A 25,978-nucleotide genomic window follows, 5' to 3' on the forward strand; every position below is an offset into this window, starting at 1 on the left:
GGCTGTGATGCTGTGGGCGGTGCTATAGGGACTCTGAGGTTCCCCGCAGGAGGGGGGGCACTGTGGATGCCCCAAAACGGAGTCCCTGGGTTTGCCCCAGCCCCCCAGCCCCAGCTGAAGGGCACAAGAGACGACACAGTGCCGCTGTCATCCAGCACCGGGCGTTTTCTGAGTCTCCCGAGGTCTCTCACGGCAATCTGGGCGCCGATGCCATCTCTGGCAGTGCCACCAGCCCCCCGCGCCCACCAGCACCCCTCGCTGCCATCCGTCCCTGCGGGATGTGCCCGGAGCAGGGACAACCCTTAACCCCTTCCTGCTGGGCCCTCGCCTCGGCGCGCAGCCCTCCCCACCCGCTGTTTGCTCTCCCGCTGAGCTGCTGTTTGATCTTGTCTGATGCCATCTACTTTTACAGCCTGCTGCAGCCGCGCGAGAGATAATTCGCGTTTCCTAAACGGGCTTCTGTCAACAGTGGGCTGCGCGCACGCCGTCTGCCTCCGGCCGAGCCCATTCGCCTCCGACCAGCCCCAGTGGAGGCTCCCGGCGCACAGAGCCCTCCCGTGCCCTCGTCCCGCTCCCCGTGCTGTCAGTCCCCGTAGTGTTGGTTTTCGGGCACGGTGCTGCTCCCCTCCATGCTGGCCCTCCCGCCCGAGCGTAAGCACCGAAGGTTTCCTGTGGAATACCTCGCATTTGCATGAAATATTGGCTGTAAAAATGAGCCCGACCTGCTGGCGACGCCTCTCTCAAAATACGCCAGCACTGCACGGATGCAGCCAGCAAAACTGCCTGGAAAGGGGGAAAACCAAGTGGACCTGGTGCCCGTCTCCTCTGGCATCTGCTCTCACTTATCTGTAAAAGTTTGGGGAAGGAACTGCCTCGCTATTAATTATTATTTGGACAAGAAACAAATAATGGGATTAGCTGGTGACTTGAATAAGCTGCTCTGGGGGCCAGGCTAGCAGGGATTTCAGGTGATGCCCACATGCTTCTTGGCTTCCCCAGTTCAAAGGCAGCTTTTTCAGAGGAAGGGCTCCGCAGCCCGTGCGTTTCGACCCGCTGGGTGGCATTACCAAACCTGCTGCCTCGACGGGCTGAGCCCCAGCGCGTGCTCTGGAAATGAGGGCAGGGATTCTTGGTAAAAGGGGGAAGATTTAAATCGTTGTTGTTCCACTGGATTACTGAAATAATTTATTGCAACGCTCCACCCTTATAATTAAAGCGCGGTGATGAAAGCAACTGGTAGGGTGGCTTTGGATCCAGCAGCAGTGCGCGCGTGTGTGTGTGTGTGTGTGCGCGCCTCACCTTCGGTGTTTATATTTGTTGTTTTTTTTTTTTTTAAATCGACTCCTCGCTTCTGAATAGCGAAGGGCAACAGCCTGAGTTCTTAGAAAGGTATCTGGAGATGGAAAGCCCCAGAAAGCAGGGAGACGGGCTCAGGGAGATAAGGGCTATTGCTTCTTGACAAACGCAACAGTAACCGGGCCATTCCTGGTACTGCCTGGAGGGAGGCCAAGCGGAGGAGGTCTCCCAGCGGGACGGCACAGAGCCCCTGGAGGAGGCTGCCCGGTGCCCGGGCTCCCCGTGCCGGGTGCCTGCTCGATGTCTGGGAGCAGGGCACCCAGGTGCCTCCTGCGAGGGGGGACACCCTGCTCCCCGAGCAGCCCCCCCTGCGCGGAGCTCCCAGGTGGACAGCACTGTGCAGGGGCTCCGTGGGGCGGGCAGGGTGGCACCGCAGCCCCCTGCCCTCCGTGGCAGGGCACAGGGAGCTCGGCCGTGCCGTCGGTCCCTAGGCAAGGCAGGCAAACGTCCCGTGGGGGCTGCGGGGCGAGATGAGGCGAGGCAGGCAGGGTGCCAGCCCCCCGGCAGGGGCGGCCGGGTGGTTATCTCTGCTCGCACACGCACCCTGCGCGCAGCCAGATGGGAGCTGCTGCGCTCTGGGCTGCTGATTGCCCCGCCGACGGCACCGGTGTGGGGGGACGCGGCCTCACCGACGCCGTTACACGGAGCGGGCGGCACTGGGGGCACAGCACCCCGCCGTGCTGCCTCCCACCCCAGCACCGGCACCCATCGTGGCGGCACCTTTGCTCGGCATTTTTCGGCACGACCTCCGGGCCCGGCTCGCCGGCCCAGGCACCCACTCGTGCCCGCACACGGCGGCGTGGAACTGCCAGAGGGGTGTGGGTACCCCCTGTGGGGCAGGGACACCCCGGCCTTTGCGCTCCCCGCTCACCCCGTGGGCAGCGCACGGAGAGCCCCCAGGGACCCAAACCAGCACCCTGCTGGCCCGCAGCGTCCTGGGACCCCCCCCCCCCCGGGACCCCCCTGTTCCCATAGCGGGGCAGGGACCCCCCCGCCTCGCCGTGCCCTCCGGGCACCGGCAACCCGGGCGGGGAGCGGGACGTGGATACATGGATAGGGACCGGGGGCACGGGCATGGATAGGGACGGGGACTGGGACCCCCACCCGGTCCCGTCGGGGCACCCCCCCCACGAGGGGGCGTGGCTAAACATTAGGGGGGCGTGTCCACAGCCCTGCCAAAGCCAATGGGCTGGCCCGGCGGTGAATATCAATGCGCGGCGGGCCAATGGGGGCGCAGCCATGCTGTTAACAGCTTAGGGGCGCGGGGCGGCGCAGAGCAGCGCTGCCGCCGCCGCCGCGGGGAGCGGAGCCGGGCCCCGCGCACCGCGCTCCCCCCAGCCCGCCCCGGCCCCGCTCCCGGTGCCCGGTCCCGGCCCGCCATGGCGGCGGCCGTGGACGAGAGCGCCCTGCCCTCCATCTCCACCTTCGCCAACCTGCTGCCGCTGGAGGAGCGCCCGGCCGATATGCTCCACGTAAGCACCGGGGAAAGGGGCGGGGGGGGGGGGAAACGGGGTGGGTGGGTGGGTGGGGGGCACCGGGCTCGGTGCTCAGCCCCACCGCCGAGCCCCCTTCCAGCCGTCGGAGGGCGCCCCGGGGGTGGCGGTGCCGCCCCGGCGGAGGGTTTGGGGGTCCCGGTGCACCGGCGGGGGGAGGGGGGGGGGCTGCTGCCGGCCCTGACGCCCCTCTCCCCGCAGAGGATGCTGCAGCAGGACGGCCCCGCCGCCGTCAAGCGGGAGGAGGACGACTTGGGGAAGTTCGTGGATTTGGATTTCATCCTGGCGCACACCAGCAGCGGCGGGCAGGGACCGCCCGGCCCCAACTACCCCCTGCCCGAGACCCCGGAGAGCTGCGGCACCACGTACGACAGCGACGGCTCCTACCCGGCTCCGGGCAAGTTCCCGGCTCCTTACCCCGAGGGCCAGGGCCACAGCTACGTGGCCGAGCTGCTCACCCCGGACCTGCCCGGCCACTGCGACCTGCAGCGGAGGGAGTACACGGAGCTGCGGGCGCCCGGCGGCCCCCACCACCATCACCACCACCACCACCACCCGCCCCTCCACCCGGCCCTGAGCCGCCCGCTGCCCCTGGACCCCTCGCAGCCCTTCGGGCCCCGCATCAAGAAGGAGCAGCCCGAGGAGCGAGCCTGCATGCTGGGGATGCCCGGTGGCGACTACCTGGGGCCGGGCGGCGGCGAGCACAAGCCCCCCCGCATGGCGCCGGGCCCGGTGCCGGGGCCACCGCTGCCTTACCCGGGCTTCGCCCACGGCCGTCTGGGCCCCCCCGAGGAGCCTCTGCCCGGCACCGACCCCCACCTCCTGGCCGACCTGCCGCCCCACTACGCCGTGGCCCCGCACCGCTACGCGCCCCACTTCGCCCCCCAGCCGCCGCCGCAGTTTCATGGACACTTCAGTGTTTTCAGGGAGCCCCTCAAGGGGCAGGGGCCGGGCCCGGGGGGGCTGCCGGGGTTGCTGGTCACGCCGCCCAACTCTCCGGTGCTGGAGTATTTCCCAGCCGGGGCCCCCCCCGAGGACTGCAAGCCCAAGCGCGGCCGCCGCTCCTGGGCGCGCAAGCGGACGGCGACCCACAACTGTGAATACCCGGGCTGCGGCAAGACCTACACCAAGAGCTCCCACCTCAAGGCGCACATGCGGACGCACACGGGTAAGGGAGCCCCGAGGGGGGCGGCCGGGGGTCGGGGCAGGCTCGGGATGTGCGTGGAGAGGGGCTGGGGGACCACGGTGTGGGGCGGGCGCAGCCCCGGAGCAGTGCGGTGGGAGCGGGGTTGGGGGCACCGGGGACACCCGCGGGGTCCCCGCTGTAGGGGAGCACCGAGGGGACGCCCTGCTGTCGGTTTGGGTGTGTTTGAGGGATCCCCCAGCCCTCTGGGCTGTTTATGGGGTACCCGCGGTGGGGCCGGACTGCGGTGGGCAGTGAAGATCAGGGAGACCCCGCAGGGTCTGGGGGATCCCTCTGGGGGATATGTGGGTTCAGGGGTGCTCAGGACCCCGTAGTGGGGCTGGGCAGGGGCATACAGGGATCGGGGCACGTAGTGAGATGTCCCCTGGGGTATAGGGTTCCCCAAACGGCCGCATGGATAAGCCCCGCAGCTGGGCTGAGGACAAGTGAGGAGGGGGCCCCAAGGTGGGCTGGGGGGTACTGGTGAGGCCCCCCAGTGGATCTGGGGTGTGCTGGTACATGGTGAGGATCCACAGCAGGGACAGGCAGGGGAGCAGCTGCAGCTTGAAGCGGGGCAGAGGCACATGGGGTAGGGGCACGCAGGGTAGCAGTGGGGAAAGTGACAAGATGGGGGACGAAAGGGGGTCAGGTGAAAATGGGGGTCAGGGGAAGGTGCACAGCAGGGTTCCCCTCTGGAGCGAGCATGGAGTGGTGGGCGGGGATCCCTCAAAAAGCAGGGAGGGCCGGGCAGGAGGACACGGGTGAAGGCCCGCGGAGGGTTGGGACCCCTGTGTGCCTGCTGACCCCCCTCTCCCCCGCAGGCGAGAAGCCCTACCACTGCACCTGGGAAGGCTGTGGCTGGAAGTTCGCCCGCTCCGACGAGCTGACCCGCCACTACCGCAAGCACACGGGGCACCGGCCCTTCCAGTGCCACCTCTGCGAGCGGGCTTTCTCCCGCTCCGACCACCTCGCCCTCCACATGAAGCGGCACATGTGAGCGGCGGGCCGCGGCCGCGCTCAGCCTCCCCCCCCTGCCCAGGAGCAGCTCCTCACGGTGTAAATAGCGTCGGGCCGGTGCTGGGGAGCAGCCCAGCCCCTCTCCGCTTGTAGCTGATAACTCCTCTTCTCCTCCTGCCCCTGCTGTGAGAGCTGGGCTCGGCTGCATGCTGGGGAAGGAAGGGCTGCTTTTTTGGGGTGGAGGTGGGGAGCAGGGCTGCGGGGAGCGGAGCGTCTCCTGCCCGGGAACCACTGGAGGGTCTGGTGCAGCAGGGGTCTGTCCCCAGCGCTCCTAGCTTGTATTTGGCAACAGCTTTAAAAAAAATTAAAACTCCTCCCTGATCCTGGCACCCCCCCCCCCGGCACCGGGGACTGTGGTGGCTGACAGCGGCCAAGCTCCGGCTGGAGACCTGTGTCCTGTGGCTCTGCTCTGCTTGGTTGAGGCCTTCAGAACAAACCCTCTGGCTCAAAAGCCCTGAGAGGACAGGGCGAGGGTGGGAATCTAATCATGGCTCATGGGTGGAAAGGTTTGTAGGGGTCAGCAGCGCAGCATCACCTCGCACAGGGAGTGAGGGATGCTCCCGATGCCAGCTTGGGACCCTGCTGGGCTGTCCCGTCGTGGGTGATCCCACAGTTCTCCGCCTGGGAGCCCGGAACGGCTCTCATCTCATGGTCTGCTTTAATTTTTGTTCTTCCCCTCAGGATGACACCAGGTACTGCTGCAGCTGCCTTCCCCATGCTGCTTTTTTTTAAACTTAGTGTGTAAAGGACAGTGAGTCCAGCTATGAATGCCCAGGTCTCTGCTATACTTGAAACTTTCTTAAAGGGAAAAAAAGAGAAAACTCAAAAGAAAATGAGTCTTTTTATGTGCAGCTTCTGCAAAGCGAGTTGTAAATTAAACAAAGCAGTAATATATAATGTTTCTGTTTTTTAATATATTTTTTTTCTTCCGGCTGGGAACACAGGAGAGTCTCGGCTTTGGGAAGTGCACTGTTCCCGTCTGTGTATATTGTTAATTAACATTTCTCTGCTTGGGCACGTTAGGTCTCTCGCACTCTGAAATGTTACTTTTCTTTATATGCAAACTGTTGAAATATTGTGATCTGCTGTATAATAAATAAACAAGATGTAAACTTGAAAGAGCCAGGAGAGTTTACTTTAAAGCTTTCTTCTAAGAGGAGTGGGTGAGGCTGGGCTCGCTTGTCAGTAAATATTTACATCGATGTTCATTTCTGCTTAAGTTAGCTGCGGAGGATCGATGGGGGAACGCCCAAGCCTCGGCATCCGAGCGGCATCTCCTGTGCAACAGCTCTTGAGTCACCCCACTTCCCCGTGCCTCAGTTTCCCTAATCTGCAGATGGGGCAATTGCGGCACAGGGATGGCATGACCGGTCCTGCGGTGAGTCACCGCCGAGGGGAATGGCAGCCGAAACCTTACGGCGGCCTCGCCGGCCCTGGCGCCTTCCCTCGGCGCTCCGTCCCCCTGTCCCCGTCCCGCTGTCCCCTGCAGCAGGAGCTGTGTGGCACGAGCTGTGCCATTGCCACCAGAAGGTCCCTGCTGGCCACCCGGCCCCCTGCGCGGTCCCCGCTGTCCTCCCCCCTGGCGCTCAGGTGCTGAGGCTTCCCGGTGTTAATGGGGGTGACTCAGCACCAGTGTGCTGGCAGGTCCCGAGCTCAGCGAGCAGGTCTGGCTCCATCCCTGCCTCCCTCCCTCCCACGGCTGATTACCCGTGATGCACGCAGCCCTCCGAAGGCCGGGGCTTGCCCGGACCTGACGCCGTGCTGGGAGCGCACGGTGCGGGCTGCGCGGTGCCCTGGCCCCCCAGCATCACCCTGCCCGGGGTGGCGGCATCCTCCTGGGGCTCCTGGAAATTGGCTGTGGCCGTGCTGCGAGCACGGGCTGGGCTGTGGTCCTGGCTAGGGCTGGGCTCATCCCACTCCTTCCCCGTTTACTACTGGTGGCTGTGGTGAGCCAGGCTGGAGGAAAGCGGGGAACGGCAGAGCGGGGAGCGGCCGTCCTGGGGCCAGCACCCGGTCCGCAGCCCCTTGGGTCTGCCCTGGGTTGGTGGGGTGCCACCAGGAGGGTGGCAGCCAGCTTTTAGGGCTTTGCATCCTGCCTGCAGGCGTGGGACCACGGGGCTCCATCTGCAGGTGTCACCGATCCACTTGTCCTTTCTACAGCCGCCTCCACCCTCGGCTTGCCCCAGTTTCCGAGGGGTGTGCGTGCGGACGTGACCGTGCCGGGACACAGGGGACCCGTGATGGGGCACCGGGCACATCTCGCTGCTGGGACCCCTGTACCCGAGGGCAAGGGTCTGACACCAGTGGGACACCTGGAGCAAAGTGCCAGGGCTGCTGCCTCTTCCCCAGAGACTTGTTTGAAATGTCACATGGAGGGAGAGGGAAAGGTGTGGGCTGTTTGAATTAGCGATGAGTCAGGCTGGCAAAGCCAGATGGGGAGAGAGTGCGTGCCTGCGTGTTTGTGTGCATATAAGTAATCTCTGGCTTTGTGTTTTTATTATGATTATTATTTTTATTTCCAGGGGAACGATGAATTTCTCCAACCATCCTGTCCCACTGGAAAGGCTGGCTCTGCTGTCCTGTCCTCCCTGAGCATCCTGGGAGCCGGAGTGACAGTCCGCGGCTGTTTTGAGGCTGGGCTGTGAGATCAGAGCACAAACCAGTTCTTCCTCGCCTTTCATCATCGCTGCGCTGGGGCGGGAGCGGGGCCTGGCTCCGTGCTCGCTGCTGCTGCCTCGCATGGGGCCGAGGACAGCGCCGGGGCCGGGGGTGCTGGGGCTCCCGTGCCGTGGGTGCGATCCTACAGGCACCGGTACGGCCGGGAGCCTCGCCGGGGCGAGGAGTGGCCGCAGTGGAAATGGCAATTACGCCTAATTTGTTGTTAATAAAAAACACCCTCTCCCAATTGCCTGGCCGAGATGCCCTGACCGTTGGAGAAGGGAGTCCGGTCCTTTCCCTGGCAAAACCTGCCCTGCAAAGTGATGAGGGCAGCAAGAAAACAGCCTCGGGAGCGCTGAGAAATGCTTTTTTTGGCAGACGGGTGCTGGGGAAGGCAGGGCTGGGGCACGATCCTTGCCAGGTGAGCTGCAGAGCGCTTTGCCCTGGCCTGGCAGGGGCACGTGGGTCCCAAAACGCTCCAGTAAAGCAGGTGGGAGCCTGCTTCACAGGAGACGTGGCACCAGCAGTGCATCCTGCTGCCCCAGAGGGGGGAGAGAGATGGTCCCAAGAGGGGCTCAGTGCTGGGGTGAAGGGGGCTGGCAGGGCAACACCACAGTGCCCACGCTGGGCCATTATCCCCCCCCTCAACCCCACCCTGGGCTCCCTTTCTCCCAAACCTGGGCTCAGCCTGGCCGAGGCCCCCAGCACTGAGGTAGAAGGCAAAACTGAGGTCCCTGACCCTCCTGCCCCAACCTTGTGGCCTAGCTGAGCTGGGTCAGCCCAGCGGGGAAGGAAGCAGCGAGACATGGAGCAACAGGTCCCAGCACAGGGGTGAGTCATGGCCGCAGCGTGGCCGGCTCCGCGCAGTCACCTGCCGGCAGGATTGGGCCCCCGGGGTGGGTCATGGCTGCAGGGGGGAGCTCCTTCATCAGGAGAAGGGGGTCACGGGTCTGGGGATGGCAGGGAGGCAGGGATGGGACAGGGATGCTAGGTGTGGGATGGGGCAGATGTTGGGGGTGGGATGTAGCCCAGGTGCTCCAGGGTCACAGGGGACGCTGTGGGCAGCGAGGTGATGCGGACCTGTGGTGGTTTTACTCTTATTTCACCTCCTGGGAACTGAGTGAAATGAGGGACACTCCCAGGCCTGGCGTCCCGCCCCCACTATGGGGGAAAATCCAGCAGCCGGCCCCCGCATCCCCGCTGCTGGGCCGCGGGGTGGGCCAGGCGCCGTGATAGCGGGGCCGTGGCTGTCACCGCACCCTTAGGAAACATTTGGCTTCAGGCACCTGAATCCACGGGGAAGCGATAACTCCCCGGTTCGCTCGCCCTGCCTGGACCCACACCTGGTGCTATCGTGCCTTAGTCACACACTGAGAGTTTTTCCACTGCTGGGCCCCAGATAACCTCCTCCCGCCCCGCTGGCCGCAGTGTTTGCACTTGTCCTCCTCCGCTGGTGCCAGCCTGGGGGACATGCACGCCTCGAGCCGCAGGCTGGAGACACGCACACCTCTGGACCGGGGCCACTGCGGCCGTGCCTCGAGCCAGGTATGGGCAGAGCATCCTGCACCAGGACCAGGTGCCTGCAGGTGTCCGACATCTCCAGCTGTGCCCCTTTGCTTGCTGAAGGCTGTGAAAGCTCCTGGATGCAGCGATTGCTGCCCAGAAACCTCATCTCTAGGTTCCTTTGAAAGCTGTGCTAATCGCTTCGCTGCTGATCAGGTTAGCAGAAGCTCCCAGCTAAGTCCCTACAGCTCCTGGTGGGACACAGCCCCGCGGTGGCACCCACACACACGGAGGTGCAGGGGAGGTGGGATCTGCCCTCCACGGCCATGCTTTGTGAGGTTAAGATGGTTCTGCCACAGGGAGAAGAGCTCAAAATGTGCTGCTGGCAGTTTATCGAGGGGAGCGAGCAGATTGCAGAGCCCCGCAGCAGGGTAGGGCTGAGCGTGCCTGGGATCAGGCAGAGAAGGGCAAGGCTGGAAGCTGGGCTTGAGCAGTTCAGGCATAAAAGCAGGGGTTAAAATCAAAACTCAAGGACACTGGACGGCCATCTGTCTCTGGATTTTATATGAGAATTGGCTGTGTTTTCTAGAAGTGCTGTTGAATAGCTTCATGAACAAACTGTGAATGACCCGCAAGCGAGGGGCTAAGAGAGGTGCTCCTCCTCTGATGGCAAAAAGCTCTTCCAGGTGAGGAGCTCCCTGAGGCAACAGTGCCAAGCTCTGCAGGGAGAGCAGGGGTGAGACCAGGCCAGCAGCCTTTCTCTGAGCACAGTGCTGGAGTCTTGTCTCCCTCTGCAGACCCACCTTGGGGAATAGGGGATACCACCTCTTAGCCAGACTCATTAAGAGAGCGAGGAAAGATGCTGGAAACGATTAAAAAAGGACCAGGAAATGAAGTGGAAAGTTGTATGACATCCCAGGACAAACCCAGCATGCCACACCTGGGCACCGCATGTGGGACTGCTCCTGGTGAGCAGGAGCATCGCAGCACGGCTGGAGGAAAGAGGCACCCCGGGCAGGTTGTTATGGTGGAGATCCCAAATAGGCTGACGAGTGGCACAGGGCACCCTGTTACACGGGACTCCTGACAGCCTGCAGCCAGAGGCAGCCTCTGGCTCGGGAATTTCCTAAACCACAGGCTGCTGGAGCCGCGAGCAGCCACACGCGCTAGCGCGGGCAGGACTTGGATGGACACGGCAGAGCTGTGAGCAAACGGGCCAGGCGGGAGCGGCCTTGGGACCGGCTCTGTCCTTGCCAGGCTGCTGTGGGAAGAAGGGCTGAGGTGCTGAAAGTCACCCTCATTAGGGGTGGCAGCAGGGCAGGGAGGGATAAATGAGTCCTGGGGACAACAGCCAGTGATCCAGAGGTGACAATAGCTCCTGGTGGGGTGCGCTGACATGGTCGCGGCAGATGGTGCTGGCTGGGTGCTGGTGCAGAGCTGAGACGCCAGTCTCTGCGGGGAGGGACTGCCAGCAGGATGGGGATGGTGGCTGGCACTGGGGGAGCCCCCCCTGGCACATCAGGCTTCAGCTTGTCCAGGGGCTGAAACCTTGTGCTTCGGACAAATTACCACTGGGCAGCCTTGCTCCTGCCTCAGTGCAGTGGGAAGGAGACTTGTGGGGATCCCTCACGGCCCCATACTACTGCTTCCTCCTCCTTTCCCACTCCCCCCTTTTCCTTCTGCACGGAAGAGGAAGCAAGGCAGCCCTGTTGTTAAAACTTTCACTTCTGCCCGCAGACTCAGGTACGAGCTGCTGCTCCGCAGCACTGCGGGACGGTTCCTTGCCAAAGGTGACGGCGAGGGACGCGTGCTTCGTCAGGCGACGCCAGGAGCTGCAGCCCGAGCGTGCGACGTGGGGCAGCGCCCGCCTGGCCCGCGGCCACCTGGCACGGCCACCGGGTCTCCGTTGGGTGTGACGGCCACGCTCAAGCACCGGGGACACGACCAGGAGATGGAAACGCTCCTTGGGAGCCCCGTGGCGAGCCCGGATCAGCCCCAGGACACCATGGAGAGCGGGAGGGCTGCGTGCTTGGTGGGACATGGGTGGGCTGCCCTCTGCCATCGCTGGGGGGCCTGCCCCAGCCCTGCTCCATGGTCCCCGAGCCCAGCCAGGCCCCAGGGTGCTGCCAGGCAGGGGCGCCCTGCCTTCGGGCACAGCCACCCCGAGGTTTTGGGGTGTCCTGGAGGAAGGAGCCCAGCGTGGGTCCAGCCCGGGCATGGCTGTGCTGCCACCTCCTGGCGCAGCACCGTGCCGCCCGGTACCGTGCTCCCCGCCCCGAGCAGGGAACGATGGATGGGGGCCCCCGGGGCTCCGGGCACCGCCTCAGGACCACACAGAGAAGGGCTCAGCACCACCTCCGTGGGACCGGCTGCGACCCGCCGGGAGCGGGACTCGAACCCGCGACCCCCCGCACTCCCCCCCCCCCCGCCCCTTTACCCCAGTGGTGCGTTCCTAAAAACCTTCCGGGCGCTTCCGGGCGCCTCTCGGCGGGACCGGAAGCGGCGGTGCTCGGGTGGCCGTGAGGGACGCACCGTGCTGCTGGCCGCCCAGCCGGCGCGGGTGAGAGCGGCGCCGGGAGCGGGCCGGGGCCGCGCTGCGGGGACCGGGGGCGGCGGCCGGGCCTCTGTGGCCCCCTCGGGGCTCCCGGAGAGCGGCTGGGGCCTCGGCGTGCCGGGCTCCCGGGGCTGGCCGGGTCCTGGGCCCCGTTATTGGGCCGGGCGGGGGGGGGAGGCGGCCGGTGGGGGGGGGCCTAGGAGGGGCCTGGGAGGGGGGCGTGTATATATACGTGTATATACATATATATACATATATGTACATATATCTACGTGTATATACGTGTATGTACGTATATATAGGTGTATGTACATGTATATATGTGTATATAGGTGTGTGCACACGTGTACTTCCATGTATGTGTATGTATGTGTGTACACACGGGTGTGCACGCACCTCGCTGTGTGCGTATTGGTGTGTTTTATTGGCGCCAGCCCACCCCCAGGAGGGCCCCGCTAACCCCAACTCCTTGGTTTTCCCCCTGCAGAGCTGGACAGGACGGCGGTGGCCGAGGCGAACGGGCAGCCGGCGAGATGGCGACGGGCGCGGATGTGCGGGACATCCTGGAGCTGGGCGGGGTGGAGTCGGAGAACACGGGCACCATCAACAAGAAGGACATCATCAACTCGGATAAGGTAAAACGTGATGCCCTAACGGCCGCTGCTCGCTTGCTGGGTGCTGGCTGGCCTTGCGTGTGGTGGGTGTTTGAAGAAAGGTGGAAAAAAGCACGTTCCTGCCATATTCTGTTTATTTTCAGGCTCTCTAGGTATACTAAGAAATGTCTGTAGGGCCCCACTCCTGTGCTCCCAGTGTTCTTAGGACAGGGGCATTTAGGATATTTAAGCTGTAGCTGTACAAATGGTGCTCTAGTGAGCTGGGCCTGGCCCCAGAATGTTTTCTGCTGTCTCTAAAATTCTTGTCTTGTGGGGTAAGTAGGAAGTATGTTTACTATCTAGCCCCCAAGCATATGTAAATAATATAAAGCAGACCTGTTTTAGAAGGGTAGAACATTGTCTGATATGGTTAAATGGTAAATGTCCTGTAACGAAGTGCTTAGTCCTTGTGTGGGCAAGCTGTTTGTTTGGGCTTTGGCAAAGCTGTTGCCTGTGGGAACGTGGGCAAGTTAGTAAACTGGAAGTTTACCTAAGGAAGTGTGCAGTCACATGCTGCGTTATCTGTGGTAACATGCTATGGGATGTTTTTGCCTTCTCTGTTCAGAAGGTAAGGTCTTAGCTGTTCCATGCTTTGCGAGGCACTGGGAATGCCAGTTCACGGCTAATTATGAGACCTGGAGGTGTTTGGAAGCGAGGTGGGGGAGATGAAGTCACCAGGAGCTCTCTGGTACAGAGATGGTCTTATCTGAAATAAAATCTGTGCATTGGTTTTAAAAACAAAACAAAACACAACACGCCCTTATCGCCCAAAGTGCTTCTCCACTGTCCTTGCTTGCTTCCACTGAGATGTTTGTTTCTGAAGAGAAGCCTAATGGTTTCATGGCTGCCTGGCTGGAAATAGAGTACGTAGTATATAATTGGTGTAGTGGAAAACTGATGAGTTTCAGTAATTGAAAGGTTGAAGTGTTAAAATTGCCAGCTATCAGCTGTCTTGATGAACAGTATGGCTAGTGAGCTGTTTCTGGCTGGATTCAGCCTGCGATGTTGTGCCACTGAGTGTTCAGAGTTGTGAGTTCTGTGACTTAGATGCGTTTGTCTGTTAGCTAGCAGGGAGCTGAAGGAGTGCCGGTGGATATCTGTGTCTTTTGAAGCAGGGAACCAGATAGGTTTCTTCTCAGATTCGCCTGGCTAATGGAAAGAGAAGGAAGGGAAGGTGTGCGGTGAGATGTTTCAGGGGTGTTGCAAGAGGCTGCATGCAGCTGTGAGTGAAACATCTGGAATTTCTACAAAGTGCAGAAACTAAATCACACCAAAGGCATAAATACCCCATTATCAGATGGAGAGGTAAACCTTGCTAGTAACAGTGCAGCATTTGCTCAGGAAATAGTTCTGTTCTCAATTAGAAAAGAAGCAGATTGATGCCTTTAAATCACAGGAGAATGATGAAGTACTTTCCAGTCCATTAGTGACTGAGAATGTTTAAAAAAAAAATTACTAGGCATAAAAACGTTGAAATCAGCAGGACCAGGTAATTTGTTCTCAACTCCTAAAAGAGCTGGCTGGGCTGATCTCTGGCCTGCTGACATTAACTTTTAATAAATCTGGGAACTTTGGGGGAATTCCAGAAGCCAGCATTCAAACAGGGCGTGTGGTGACCCATGTGTAACTGCCTTGGTTGGCCTTACATTGCTCCTGGGCAAAGTGATCGACAAGCTGGGAGAAAGGTATTTGATTAGGAGTGAAAAGGTGCTAATGTAATGGATGTCTGCAGTGAAGTTTTATGGGAAATACTTGTACAGGCTGTTAGATTCTTTTTTTTTTTTAATTGGGATTTTGAATTCGCTTGGTAAAAGATGTAATGCAATTTATGTTACGGTGTTAGTTTTTACTGTTGCAAAATACTATGATTTAAAAGTCGTTAGTGATATGGTAAACAAGTATATTAAAAAGGAATCACATGATAAGGGTGAGTAGTTAGAAAGATGGCACAATTAGACCAAATGCTCTGCATTGCTCAGTAAACCCAGCCCACTCAAAGTGTGCCTTGATAATGCAGCTACTAAGGTGTCCACCGGAATCCAGAGCTGATAACATATTTATAAAGCTGTGTACGTGATATGAGGAGGAACGTGGCTTAGAAACCATCAGCTCTGATGAAGTTTTAAGGGCTAGATTGAGTTGTCTACCTTGAATTCTCAGTGTGAAGATGGTATGTCAAAAAACATCTCTGCTGTGTAACTGGGACACTTGAGGCAGGAATGAGGGGTGACTTCTATAGGTGATTCTGGTAGTTCTGTCATAGGGCTGCTCTAAGAGCTTGATCTGTTGCTGCAGAACAAGGTGACAGAAGCTAGAAGAGTAGGAAGACAGTTCTTAGTATCTTTAAATGTTAGAGAAGTCGATTAAATTGTTTAATACCTTCATACAGAGACAGTACTTGCCTAGCTATCTGAAAGCAGGCGTGCTTTGTCTGTCCATGTCTTCCACCAGGAACAGGCACTCTCCTGGAGAAACTCAAGGTGTCTGGAAACAGATAGAAATGAAAACCATAACAGGGCACCAGGTTGTGTGGTTTTGTGTGTTCCCTCAGGGATTGCCATGTCTGAGACTAAAATTCAAATCTTCTGTTTCAGAAAAAATCCAAGAAATCTTCAGAGACGTTGACGTTTAAGAGGCCAGAAGGAATGCACCGAGAAGTTTATGCACTCCTCTACTCTGACAAAAAGTAAGAGAGAAAGAGCTTGTGCTCATCTGTGCAGGTTGGGGGATAGCTTGGGCTTTTGGTGTCAGGGCAGCATCCACTTGAAATTATGGACAGTCTTGCTTCCAGATTCATTGCCCTTTTTTCTTGGCCCACTTGTGTCCCTCTCTTGGACTTTGTTCAGTGCCTTGCCTCTCTCCTTTGAATTTGAGGGATTTACTTTGTGTATGAGATGAATTGGGTACGGGCACAATAGGCTAGTGCAGATGAGGTAGTGTTATTATCCTCCTGTATCTAATCCTATTTTTTTTTTTTGTGGCTGGGTATAGCACCTGCTATTATTTTTGCAACAGAAATTTCTGCGGCAGCCTGTATTTGGCTTGCTATGAATTCTGCTCTTGCCCGAGAGGACTCTTGCATGGTTTGCTTCCCTTGTGATTCTGTTCATCCATGCTGCGTGTTCTGTCCTCTGATGCATGTCACTTTAAATTTATGCAGTGAAAATTATTTCTCTGGCAGTATATAACAGTCTTCTCATCCTTTCTATCTTAGTGGCTTTGGGCTGTGCTTTAGATTATATCAGAGGTGATCTAGAGTTGGCTTAGAAGAGTTTGGAGGTATGTGTTCTTATGTGACCCAGGACTGAAGCATCTCGGGGAAGAGCTGAGCACATTAGCATTGCAGTCTAGGAAGTGCAAAACCTGGAGTGAAGCTCAGGTTTTCCCACCCTAGACATTTTGGTGGCAAATCCCACTCCAGAGTGTGAGTCTGAACTCTCTCTGGGTTTGTCCTGGGCTGCTTCCTGCTTCTCTTCAGCCAGTGCTTGTCTCCACCACAGGGATGCGCCTCCGCTGCTGCCAAGTGACACAACTCAGGGTTATCGAACTGTCAAAGCAAAGCTGGGGTCCAAGAAAGTCCGGCCTTGGAAGTGGATGCCCTTCACCAACCCAGCGAGAAAAGATGGGGCGATGTTCTACCACTGGAGGAGAGCAGCGGAGGAGGGGAAGGACTACCCGTTTGCCAGGTTCAATAAAGTAAGTGGGAGCACTTTCAAACAGCAGCGTATAAACAGCAGCAGGGAGCTCTCCTTTGTCAGCCTCTTGAATGCCCAGACAGGAAGCTGGTTCTTTCAACACGTGAAGGCTGAATTCAATTTGGCAATTGCATTTTAAATAGCAGCATGGCCTACAGCTGTGCGACCTCAGACTATGGAGTCTCCAAATGCTTCAAGCTAAGCGGGCTCAGCGTGTGGTCAGAGCTTGCCAGAGTACCTCTGTGTTTCAGGGGTGCAGTAACTGATATGGTAAGGAGGCACTGTAACATTTAATTAACTTCTTAACCAACGTCCTCTTCCTGATTACAGGCTCTGGGTAGTAAAAGATATTCTATTCTGAGCGAGACATTGAAGTCAGAAGTCTTGTTATCTTGCCCAGTATGAAAAAATTCGCTTGTAGCTTGTTGGCCAAAAAGCTGGCTTGCAGCCTCTTGGCCAAACTCCAGCACAGATACTGAATTACACTGCGTTCCCTCTGAAATTGCTCCTGTGGTATCAGTGTGGTGCAGTCCCCTGTTCCTTGCATCTTATGTTAAATTATCACAACGTGTTGTTATAATCTCCTGCTGTCTTTTGTCCCAGATGTATCTGCTTTGAGTGGTTAGTGCTTTCATGTGTATGCACAAAGGAAGCTACATCAAGATTTATATTTCAAAGTCAGGACCTCAAAAATTAGGAAGGAACAGAGTTAGGGTGCCTCCATAACATAATTTAACCCTCTTCGTGATGCAAATCTGAAGAGGAAAAGGGGAAAAAAAAAAAGCGTGTGATCACATGAGTCCACAAAAGCTCTGCTTGTGTATAACTGTATACAACATTTTAAGTTTGCAACCCACAGAGCGTCAGCACTAACAAAGCCCGGCTTCCTGCGGAGTTAAGTGCTTGGTTGACCTTGTATGTTAGAAGGCTCAAGCTCTGACTGATGCTTTCTCTTTTGTTGGGACGCTGGTAAGAGCCTCCTGTGGTATCTGTTCTCTGATGTCTAGGGTGGAAGTCTGAAACAGGACTCATTTAGTCAAGGCACCTACCTAGCTGTCTGTGTGAGACTCTGGGAGCGTAATTGTCTCCAGGACTCTGCCTCTGTAACAGTTTTCAGCTGAGTTCAACCAAGTTTATCAGAGGGGGCCATGCGTGGGTGTTGAATTATATGATTCTTGTTTCCTTAACTTTATCACGTACCGTGAACTTACTGACAGAAAAGTCTTCAGCGAGGCTGCAACCTTTAGATTAGTGCTACAGACTGCTGCCAGCTGCACAGGCACCATTATATAGCATTAGCAGCAAGTTGTTACCCTTGCTGTGGATCTGTGGTTGAGAAGGTAGAAGGCACTCGTGGAGTTTTGCAGATATTTGCTATATCAGAGGAATTTTATTTACTTTTCCAGGCTCTTCTGCTGGTTCCTTCATGCGTACTTGATACCTCTGCCTGTGTCACTCCCCTTGACACGAGCTCATTTTCCTGTGTAGTCACAGAGTTGTTCTGTGTGACTGTGTAGTCTTATCGGTCACTCAAGCTCTTTAACTTGGCTCCTGCACCAGTGCTCAGTTGGTTTGCCTTTTCTCTGTGCCCCTCATCTCCCACCCAGATCCCTCCTATCCATTGTGAAATAAAAGCACAAAAGCAGCCTCACTGGTGTCGGAGCACAGGCTTAGCCAACTTTCTGCCTACTGTTGGTAAAGGCTTAGAGAAAGAATATGAAAATGCAGCAAATACAGAGCTTGCTAGCTTCTGGTGGCTTTTACTTGGGGCTTTCTTAACTTGGAATCTGTGTTTAATAATAGGTGCATTCAGGGCAGCAATCTGCTTTGCGAATATTCAATGGCAACTAGTTCCGCAGGTTAATTTTGTGTGGTGTGAAAAGGTGCTTTCACTTTGTTTTAAACTGCTGCCTAGGTGTTTCATTTCGTGCCTGTGAGCTCTTGTGTTACAAGATGTGGTAAATTGTCCTTGCTGTGTACTGTGCTTTCCTTACTGTGACATGCATCTGCCCTTTGTTGTTCTCAATTATCCTTTCTTTAGAAATGGCTGGACTATGAGTGCATGCTTCTGTTCTAGAAGCACGGTGGGTTTGTACTTTGGCTATGTTTCTCTTTTTCTAATCATTTTTACCGTTCGGTTTGTCTTTTCACCACTGCTTAGCATTGTGCTGGTGTTTTCACAGAGCTGTCTCATGGCTCCACGATCTTGCCTGAGCAGTTTCGGCTAATTTAATGCCCATCATTGTGTGAGTTTACAGTGTGAAATGTAGGACTGAGAGGGGTTTTCTGGGCCATTGAATCTTCGTCTCGGCTCTTTCAGGCCATGCACCATCCTGTCCCTTTCATAAAGTGATCAAGTTCTATTTGTTAAGCGGTTGGATTTTCTTGCCCCCATGCTTCCTTGGGAAGCTGTTTGTTCCAGACCCTCTTTGCTCCATTTCTCACTTCTAGGTTAAATTTTCCATGTTAAATTGGCATTTTTTTTACAAGCCAATTTCTTTGTCTGTATTTCAGCCGTTCTTTTCTTCCCATGGATATTCTTTTAATTCCGTCCAGCGTACTTGAAGCTTGCAGTCAGATTCCCTTTCAGGCTTCCCTTGCTAGGCTCCTTTCTCTTCCAATCTGCCGAGGGAGAGCAAGTTCCCCACGCCATTACTCATCCTCGTTGCTTGTCTCTGTACTTGTTCCTATTTCAGTTCATCTTTCCTGAGCATGGGTCAGTAGAGTTCTAGTTGGTATTCCAGACGAGGTCTTGGTGTGCAGCTGACACCCTGCCAGTTTCTGCTGGAAATCCTTCCAGGGGAGAGGGGGTCATACTTGCATTTTCATGGCTGTGTTGCATTTGGACTGAGAGCTGTCTCGTGGCTGGCTCAGGCTTTGTGTCTCACGAGTGCTCACCTTCTCACAGGAGACTTGTTCCCAGTTGCATGGCCACAAGGTGCTAAAACCTTAAGTGACTTGCATGAGCAACCAAGTAACTCCTAGAAGTGGCACCTCTGAAGGGTACTCCACTGTGTAGACTGTTTGTGGCTGAGGAGTTCTGTGAGCAGCTGTGAAGGAGGCTGAGGAAGTGTTTGGGGAACTGCTTTTTGCTCGTCTCATTCTCTTCTATGACCAGGGAACTGCCATCCTCCCTTCCATCCACTGCAGAGGGCTGTACTGGCTCTTTTCATCTACGTATGCTACTCTAGAAAAATATGTTTATCTTGAAGTACCCAGGACATCCTTACAGTGTCTGATAGGATGGCTTTTCTCCCGGTGGAAGTGGTACTTGAAGGCTGAGGGTACAGTGTGTCTCCAAGGGCTGTTCTTTACCTTCAAGCTTCTGTGTGTAACGATGGGAGAATGGACCTAAAGATGCTGTGTGGGATTCACAAGGATGAGATTTCTGGTGTAGGACTCAGGAGGGCACAGAAGTGTTGAAGAGTGTGTGCTGCTTACGTGCACATGATTTTTTCTTGTGGAGGCAGGACCTTGTCAGGCAGACCGAGGTTCCATTGAGGGAGTGGTGGGAGGGGTAAGGGAGAAAAGCACAGGCTTGTTTGAGCTGCTGCTTCACCGTGCGCTAGGGCTCACAGTAAGCACTTGTATTGTTTCCTTAGTACTCATGTGTCACCGGTGTTCTTTTCAGAGCCTTTGTAGGCTGGGGGATGTGGTGTGGGTTTGGCACCTGGGATGGACTGTTTGTAGCTCTGCTGGGGAAAGGGTGGATGAGGAAGGGAAGGGCGAAGATTTTGCTGAGTTTACAGGCCTCGGTTGTACAGCAGCCAGCCTTTCAGATCTTCGTGCTTGGCGTGGACAGTGCTGCAGAAATAGTAGGTTGTGTATCAAAGCAGGAGGTATGCTAAAGGTGAGGAACCACCACTTCTTGCTTGTCCCATTCCTCTCGAGCAGTGAACATGTCCCAGCCCAAGCAGAGTGGACTGTCAGAGCAACTGATGTCAAGGTATTGGTGCTGCTGTATGGGAAGAATGGAGGCAAGCTGGCCCAGCCTTGGTGTCACTGTCACGTTAGCCTAATAGTTTTGAATCCTGTTGTCAGGATGTGGGCTGGTGACCCTGCCTGTGTCTGCCACCTGGAATAGGTTTCAGCCTACCAGGCGGTAGTTCCTGAATGTCATGTTTGTGGCCCTGGGATCCCATGTTGTTCCTTATCAACTCCTCTGCCTGTTCTGTCATGCTTCCTGTCAGGGTCCTGGCAGTGCCTGCCTGATACTTTGGCCCCCCTCTTGCTCTTGGCTCCAGTATTTTGGCCCCTACCAGCTGGCCACGAGAGAAGGGCAGTGCTGTAATGAGCTGCCGCATTTTTCTCTTCCCTGCTTAGACAGTGCAGGTACCCGTCTACTCAGAGCAGGAGTACCAGATGTATCTCCACGACGATGCATGGACCAAAGCCGAGACAGACCACCTCTTCGACTTGGCTCGGCGTTTCGACCTGCGCTTCGTGGTGATTCATGACCGCTATGATCACCAGCAGTTCAAGGTGAGTCCCAGGGGCCAAGGTGCTGCTAGCAACCTGCTGTTACGGCACGTGCGGGGCTTGCTGCACTGCAGAGAGCAAATTACCCTTTATATCAACTTAATTAGGGGAAAATAATGAATTATTGGCAGCAAGGAATATTGAATTTCCAGCACAGGGCATTGCTGCTTGTTTTGTTTGTAATTAAATCCACTGTGACTTGTGCTCATTCCCTGTTGCATTTTATTAGAAAGTTAGCTTTGTCCCTGCCAGGAGAACGCTCGTGATTCCCTGAAGATAAGGCAGATGGGGAGTTTGTTTAACTGAGTAAATAGGGATCCTGCGTCCCAGTCTTGGCCCTGGGAGATGGATCTTCTCGTGGTCCCTGGGGGATTGGGATTTTTCTCTTGTACTACTCCTGACTTGTGATCTGACCTGGTGCAGGTTTCTGTCATTTCTCTGAAGTAGGGTTCATCAGTGGTCTGAAGATGCAGCCCTGGTGTTGTGATCCTAAATCTCCTGTTTCCCTGCCTCTTGGGGACATGGGAATCATACGATTCCCATGGAACAGCTCCAAGAGCTGGAGGCTTTTGCGGTCCTCTGAAACACTCAGGTGAAGAGCGTGTAGCAAAATGGAATAACAAGAGTCTGCCTGGCTGGCCAGTCCGAACACCTTTAGTGCTTGCAGTAAGGGAACACAGCTCAGGCTCCATGTAACGATGGGTAATGAATGGTTGCAGCTGATACCTTCTTGGTTGTGGCTCAAATAGCCGTTGTCTGCAGCAGCTCAGAGGAGGCCTCCGGTGTGCTTTTCAGAGTTTCTTGGTCACAGATCTCCTTCTCTTGAGACAATTACTCTTCTTGCATCCTTTTATCTGGAGTAGATCACTTCTGTAGTCCCCCTAACCCTCAGCTGTAATGTTGGACCCTCTGGTGGGAGTTTTTAAAGCAGTGGCTTTGAACTCCTGGCAGTTAATTTGCATGGTTCACTGAGGAACTCCCCCTTCCCTCTGGCTCCACAGGCTCTGACAAGGCTCCTTGCTGATCCGCCACCTAGGTGTTGTTTCTTACACCCAACCTGACATCCTTCATCCAGTGGGTCCTTAGCTGGATCCTGTACAAGGTTTTGCTTGGTTCTTTCATAATGTTGTCCTCTTGTGATGTCTTCCACAGAAAAGGTCAGTGGAGGACCTGAAGGAACGATATTACCATATCTGTGCTAAGCTGGCTAACATTCGTGCAGCTCCAGGCACAGACCTGAAAATCCCGGTCTTCGATGCTGGCCATGAGAGGAGGAGGAAGGAACAACTGGAAAGGCTGTACAACAGGACACCAGAACAGGTATCTGGGGGAACCACTGCCCCACAGGAATTATTGCAGCCTGGAGTCAGTGGATAGTGACATAGGCCAAAAGGTGGGAAAGAGAAAGGTGATGCTGTTTTCTTGCCCAGTCCAAGTACTGCTTAGAGATTAAGGAGCTGTGTGTTCCTCAAAGTTTGGGAGGGAGAATTCTTTTCTGTCATTAGTTCACTCTAATGACAAGTTCACATGTGTAATGACTCTGCTGGTCTCTCTCACATTTATTGCTGTGCTGATACTAGATATAACTACATGTTATGTCTGGGGAGGAGAGCCAGCTTTTCATAGCACTGCATTTGCAACTACAGCATACATGAGCTTTTCTACTCTTTTCTCTGTGCTCAGTCTCCTTGTCTGAAGGTGGGATTAATCACTCGTGGTTGCTGCTAAAGGGTGGACCATGGACGTTGCCATACCTGCTAGTTTGTAGACTGGTATTGCCATGGATGCAGGGCGAGGCCTTGGAGCATAACGTGCTCTGCAAATTCACATTGTCTTCAGGACATTAGGCAGGGGACTTTAAAGGCATTTCCAGGCTGGTCCAGAGCAGAGTTGTTATCAGTAGATGGCCCCCTTGCCTTGCTAGGCCTCCTCTGCTGCTCCCATTGCCTTTCTGTGCTCTGGTCTGCAGGTGGCAGAAGAAGAATACCTCATTCAGGAGCTCCGCAAAATTGAAACCAGGAAGAAAGAGAGAGAGAAGAGAACACAAGATCTGCAGAAACTCATCACAGCTGCTGACACCACCACTGAACAGAGACGTGCTGAACGCAAGGCTCCCAAGAAGAAGCTTCCGCAGAAGAAGGAGACAGAGAAGCCTGTAAACACTTTTATTTTTTCCCCCTATTTTGTGCTCTGGCTGGGTAGCACGTGTTTGCTTCAGCAATTATAGCAGGGTCAGGCTTTTAGCTTTTTAAGGGAGAGTGGCTGGTGGATGCCTTCTGGCAGATATGTTTTTGGATGAGTTTTTGGAAGGCAGAGAACGGTCTGTCCAGTCCTTGTCAGAGAACTCTGATATGCTCTCTGTCTCTCTCCCATTTGAAAAGTGCTGGTTTAAATCATGTTTTCCTTTCCCTACCTGAAGAATGGGATGAAATGATGTCAGACAGTCATTCATGCCTCATGGCAGAGAGAAATTTCTGTCTCTGCTTCTCCAAAGGGTATTTTGGTACTGCCGTGCAGGGCTGTCACACAAACCCATTGTCTATCACCTGCCTTCTTTTCTTAGTCCTTGTTTCTCCTCCCTTTCCAGTTCCTGGGTCTCAGGAGCATCTCCCCAAGCTCAATGTGTGTGCCTCAGCTGTGATCAGAGCAACCCTGTTGGGTTACTGCGTCCAGTTCTGGGCTCCCCAATACAAGAGAGAGACATGAACACAGTGGAAAGCATCCAGTGGAGGGCCAGCAAGATGATCAAGGGATGGGAGCACCTGTCCTACAAGGCGAGGCTGAGAGAGTTGGGACTGGTCAGCCTGGAGAACTAAATTCAGGACCTTTCTTAGAAAGGAGCTGTTGCAATGTCTCAGATATTTCCAGCTAGTCCCTGGAAATTCCTATCCATCCACACTGTCAGCAGAGAGCACTTGTCATCTTCCTCCGAAAGGGTCTGTGCAGAGAGGGGAGAAAAGCAGTGAATACTAGACACTTACTGCCAAACTAAGGGCGCCTAATAGCCACCGCTACCATAAAACTCCCCCCTCACCTCCACCCTACCCCAGCCCACATTCTGAATACAGTAGCACTGGGGACATTGCACGCTGAATTCCCTTGAGGGCTGATCAGGTAAAGCTCACCCATTGCTGGCTTATCTCCCTCAGAATAAAGGAGCTTTTCATTGGTGGTAATGGGAAAAAAAAAAAGAAAGGTGGTGATGGAGAATGGAACTGGGAGGATGCTGAGGATGCCAAGGTGAAGGAGGCTAGCCTGAAATACTGCCTGTGGGGCTGGTGCCTGGAGGCTTGCACTGGATAGGCACGCCAGGGTGGGCAGAGAAGCAGTTTCTGTTGTTGCACTAGCATCATTTCAACCATGACAGAGTCCATTAGGAGTCAATTACCAACCATAGCCGGGAAATGTTAAGAAAAAAATTGCATTTTAACTAAGAATTTGAATCGGGAGCTGCATCAGCATCATTTCAACAAAGGAAAATCATTTACCAAAGAGTCAATTGAGGTTGAAGCGTTTACAGCATGTACAGGCACGCAAGGCAAAAGAACCCATTTAATTGCTTCTGTGCTGAGTGCAGTCAGAGTTGTCTCGGCTAAGCCAGCCATCCTGATTTACCCTCACTGCTTCTGTCAGGGTGTTCAGCAACAGGCTGGGGGAGCAGAGTTCAGGGCATCTGAAAGCCAACCTTCATCCCCAGGAAGCAGGGAGGATTGGTTTTGGATTGCAGCCCTCTCCCTCTGTTATATTATTTTATATCCTCTATACAAGGAGAGAGGCTGCTACCTCCAAAGCTCAAAGAGAACCCTTAAGAGTTCATGAGCCCTATTGGTAGTTAAGAGATTTACTTTTTCCACCATAGGCGTACTTAGAAAACTCTTCCTGGTACCTCTATTGATTGGGCTGACCACAGATGATAAAAATTTTTATGCCCAAACACACGCAGGTTTCTCAGCTCGTACCGTAGAGGACTTAGAGTTGGAAGCCCAGATGTAAAGAACTCTCGGGCTATTCTGGTCAGTGAAATGGGCCTAAGGTAAGGATGGCATTGTGCAAATATACATATGTTAGTACCACTGTTTAGGGTTAGGGCTTACGCTTGTTGGATGGGTGCAAGGCTTTGTGCAGAGCAGTGTACTTAAAACAAACCAGCAAAGTGCTTGAGCTTTCCAAAGATACCTTTAACTGGAGTATTTTTCTCAGTGAGTTTGCTTGGGATTTTCCTCTTCCCTCAGCTCTGACCTGTGGCCATGGCAGGTGGTTCTCTGTCATAGGAAACAGTGTTTCCCCTTCAGATAGCGTCTCTGTCAAGTCTTGTGTTTTTTGTTTCCTCCATCAACACATCCTGTTTCGATCTCTTTCAGGCCGTTCCTGAGACTGCTGGCATCAAGTTTCCTGACTTCAAATCTGCAGGTGTCACGCTGCGAAGCCAGAGGGTAGGCTGTTGTTCTGGTCCCCTGGGACCTCTCTTAATATCTTTCAGTCTGCCTGTTCTCCTTTTATAGCTAAAGAAAGTCAAGATCTTGCCTCTAAAATAAGAAAGGAATTCTGTAAATGTGGAGACTCAGAAACATGGAATGCGGGCTCTGTGAAAGCCAGCACATCGCCTTGCAGAGGCACCTGAGCTTGTTGTGTTCGTTACTGGTGTGCCCGCTCTGCTGTTAGGCACACGTGACAGACCCAAACGGGGCTGTCTGCTCCAAACAGAGCTTGCAGCCAAGTGTAAAAGGCCTCGTAGAGCACGTGCGTTAATAGATGAGAAGGTGAATTTAAGAACTACATGTTCAGGTTGTGACTTGAAAAAGAGAGAGACGTAAACGCGTCTGACTTTTAGTCTTTTTATTGCCATTGTTTAGCTTTGGAAAATATTTGTGGGAAAAGCCCCTTTGTTCATCCTGTCATACAGATATCCGTGAGAACAGAACTTGCTGTTCTCTCTGCAAGACTTGAGGTCTGTATCTTAGCGACAGCTTTTGGGATACAGAGTCGGTTAAACCTGCCTGCCTGGCTGAATGTTTTTAAGAGGGGTTTTAATAGCAAAATCTTGTTTGCCTAGTACAAGTGCTTTTTTTTTTTCTAGTAAAAAAAAAATAATAATCCTTAGTTACGTTATTGCAGCAAAGGTGGAGAAGTAAGTTCCTTGCCCTGTACCCTCCCTTTTTAGATCGCTTTTAAAGAACATTTTATGGGATGTTGTTTTGATGTCAGAACAGTTTTAGATCTTGCTGGGGATGTCCTGGGGCTGTTAATAAAAATATGTTGGGGATCATGCTGCTTTGACTCGCACATGCGTGTTAGAGGTGGTTTGCCTCTACAAAGCCACTGCTGCGGGACCTCTTTAGTATGGAAGCGCCACCACCTGCAGGTTACCTGTGTAAGCAAGGGGCTAC

At 55.0% G+C, this 25,978-nt stretch overlaps 2 protein-coding genes across 4 annotated transcripts in view; both read left to right on the plus strand.

The window, feature by feature from the left end:
• Nucleotides 1–1,998: 1,998 nt before the first annotated feature.
• Nucleotides 1,999–6,168, plus strand: LOC310903199 (uncharacterized protein). The gene is made up of 3 exons (XM_083845946.1): nucleotides 1,999–2,828; nucleotides 3,051–4,017; nucleotides 4,854–6,168. The coding sequence occupies exons 1-3, from the start codon at nucleotides 2,541–2,543 to the stop codon at nucleotides 5,027–5,029; spliced, it is 1,431 nt and encodes a 476-aa protein (XP_083702072.1). The 5' UTR covers nucleotides 1,999–2,540; the 3' UTR covers nucleotides 5,030–6,168.
• A 5,484-nt stretch (nucleotides 6,169–11,652) lies between these two features.
• DMAP1 (DNA methyltransferase 1 associated protein 1) overlaps nucleotides 11,653–25,978 on the plus strand; it is a 31,968-nt gene continuing 17,642 nt past the window's right edge. The window contains exons 1-8 of one of the 3 annotated variants that reach the window (XM_083845945.1): nucleotides 11,653–11,770; nucleotides 12,252–12,399; nucleotides 15,012–15,103; nucleotides 15,918–16,113; nucleotides 20,436–20,594; nucleotides 21,744–21,911; nucleotides 22,561–22,746; nucleotides 24,953–25,024. In XM_083845945.1, coding sequence (XP_083702071.1) covers nucleotides 12,298–12,399; nucleotides 15,012–15,103; nucleotides 15,918–16,113; nucleotides 20,436–20,594; nucleotides 21,744–21,911; nucleotides 22,561–22,746; nucleotides 24,953–25,024 — 975 coding nt within the window. In that variant the 5' untranslated portion in view covers nucleotides 11,653–11,770; nucleotides 12,252–12,297. Of the gene's footprint in view, nucleotides 11,771–12,251; nucleotides 12,400–15,011; nucleotides 15,104–15,917; nucleotides 16,114–16,157; nucleotides 16,383–20,435; nucleotides 20,595–21,743; nucleotides 21,912–22,560; nucleotides 22,747–24,952; nucleotides 25,025–25,978 lie in introns of those variants that run through there. The other 2 variants (XM_083845943.1, XM_083845944.1) reach the window with 2 other exon arrangements.

Source organism: Anser anser, assembly GCF_964211835.1.
Source record: "Anser anser genome assembly, chromosome: 8".
In the NCBI taxonomy this organism is placed as follows: Eukaryota; Metazoa; Chordata; class Aves; order Anseriformes; family Anatidae; genus Anser; species Anser anser.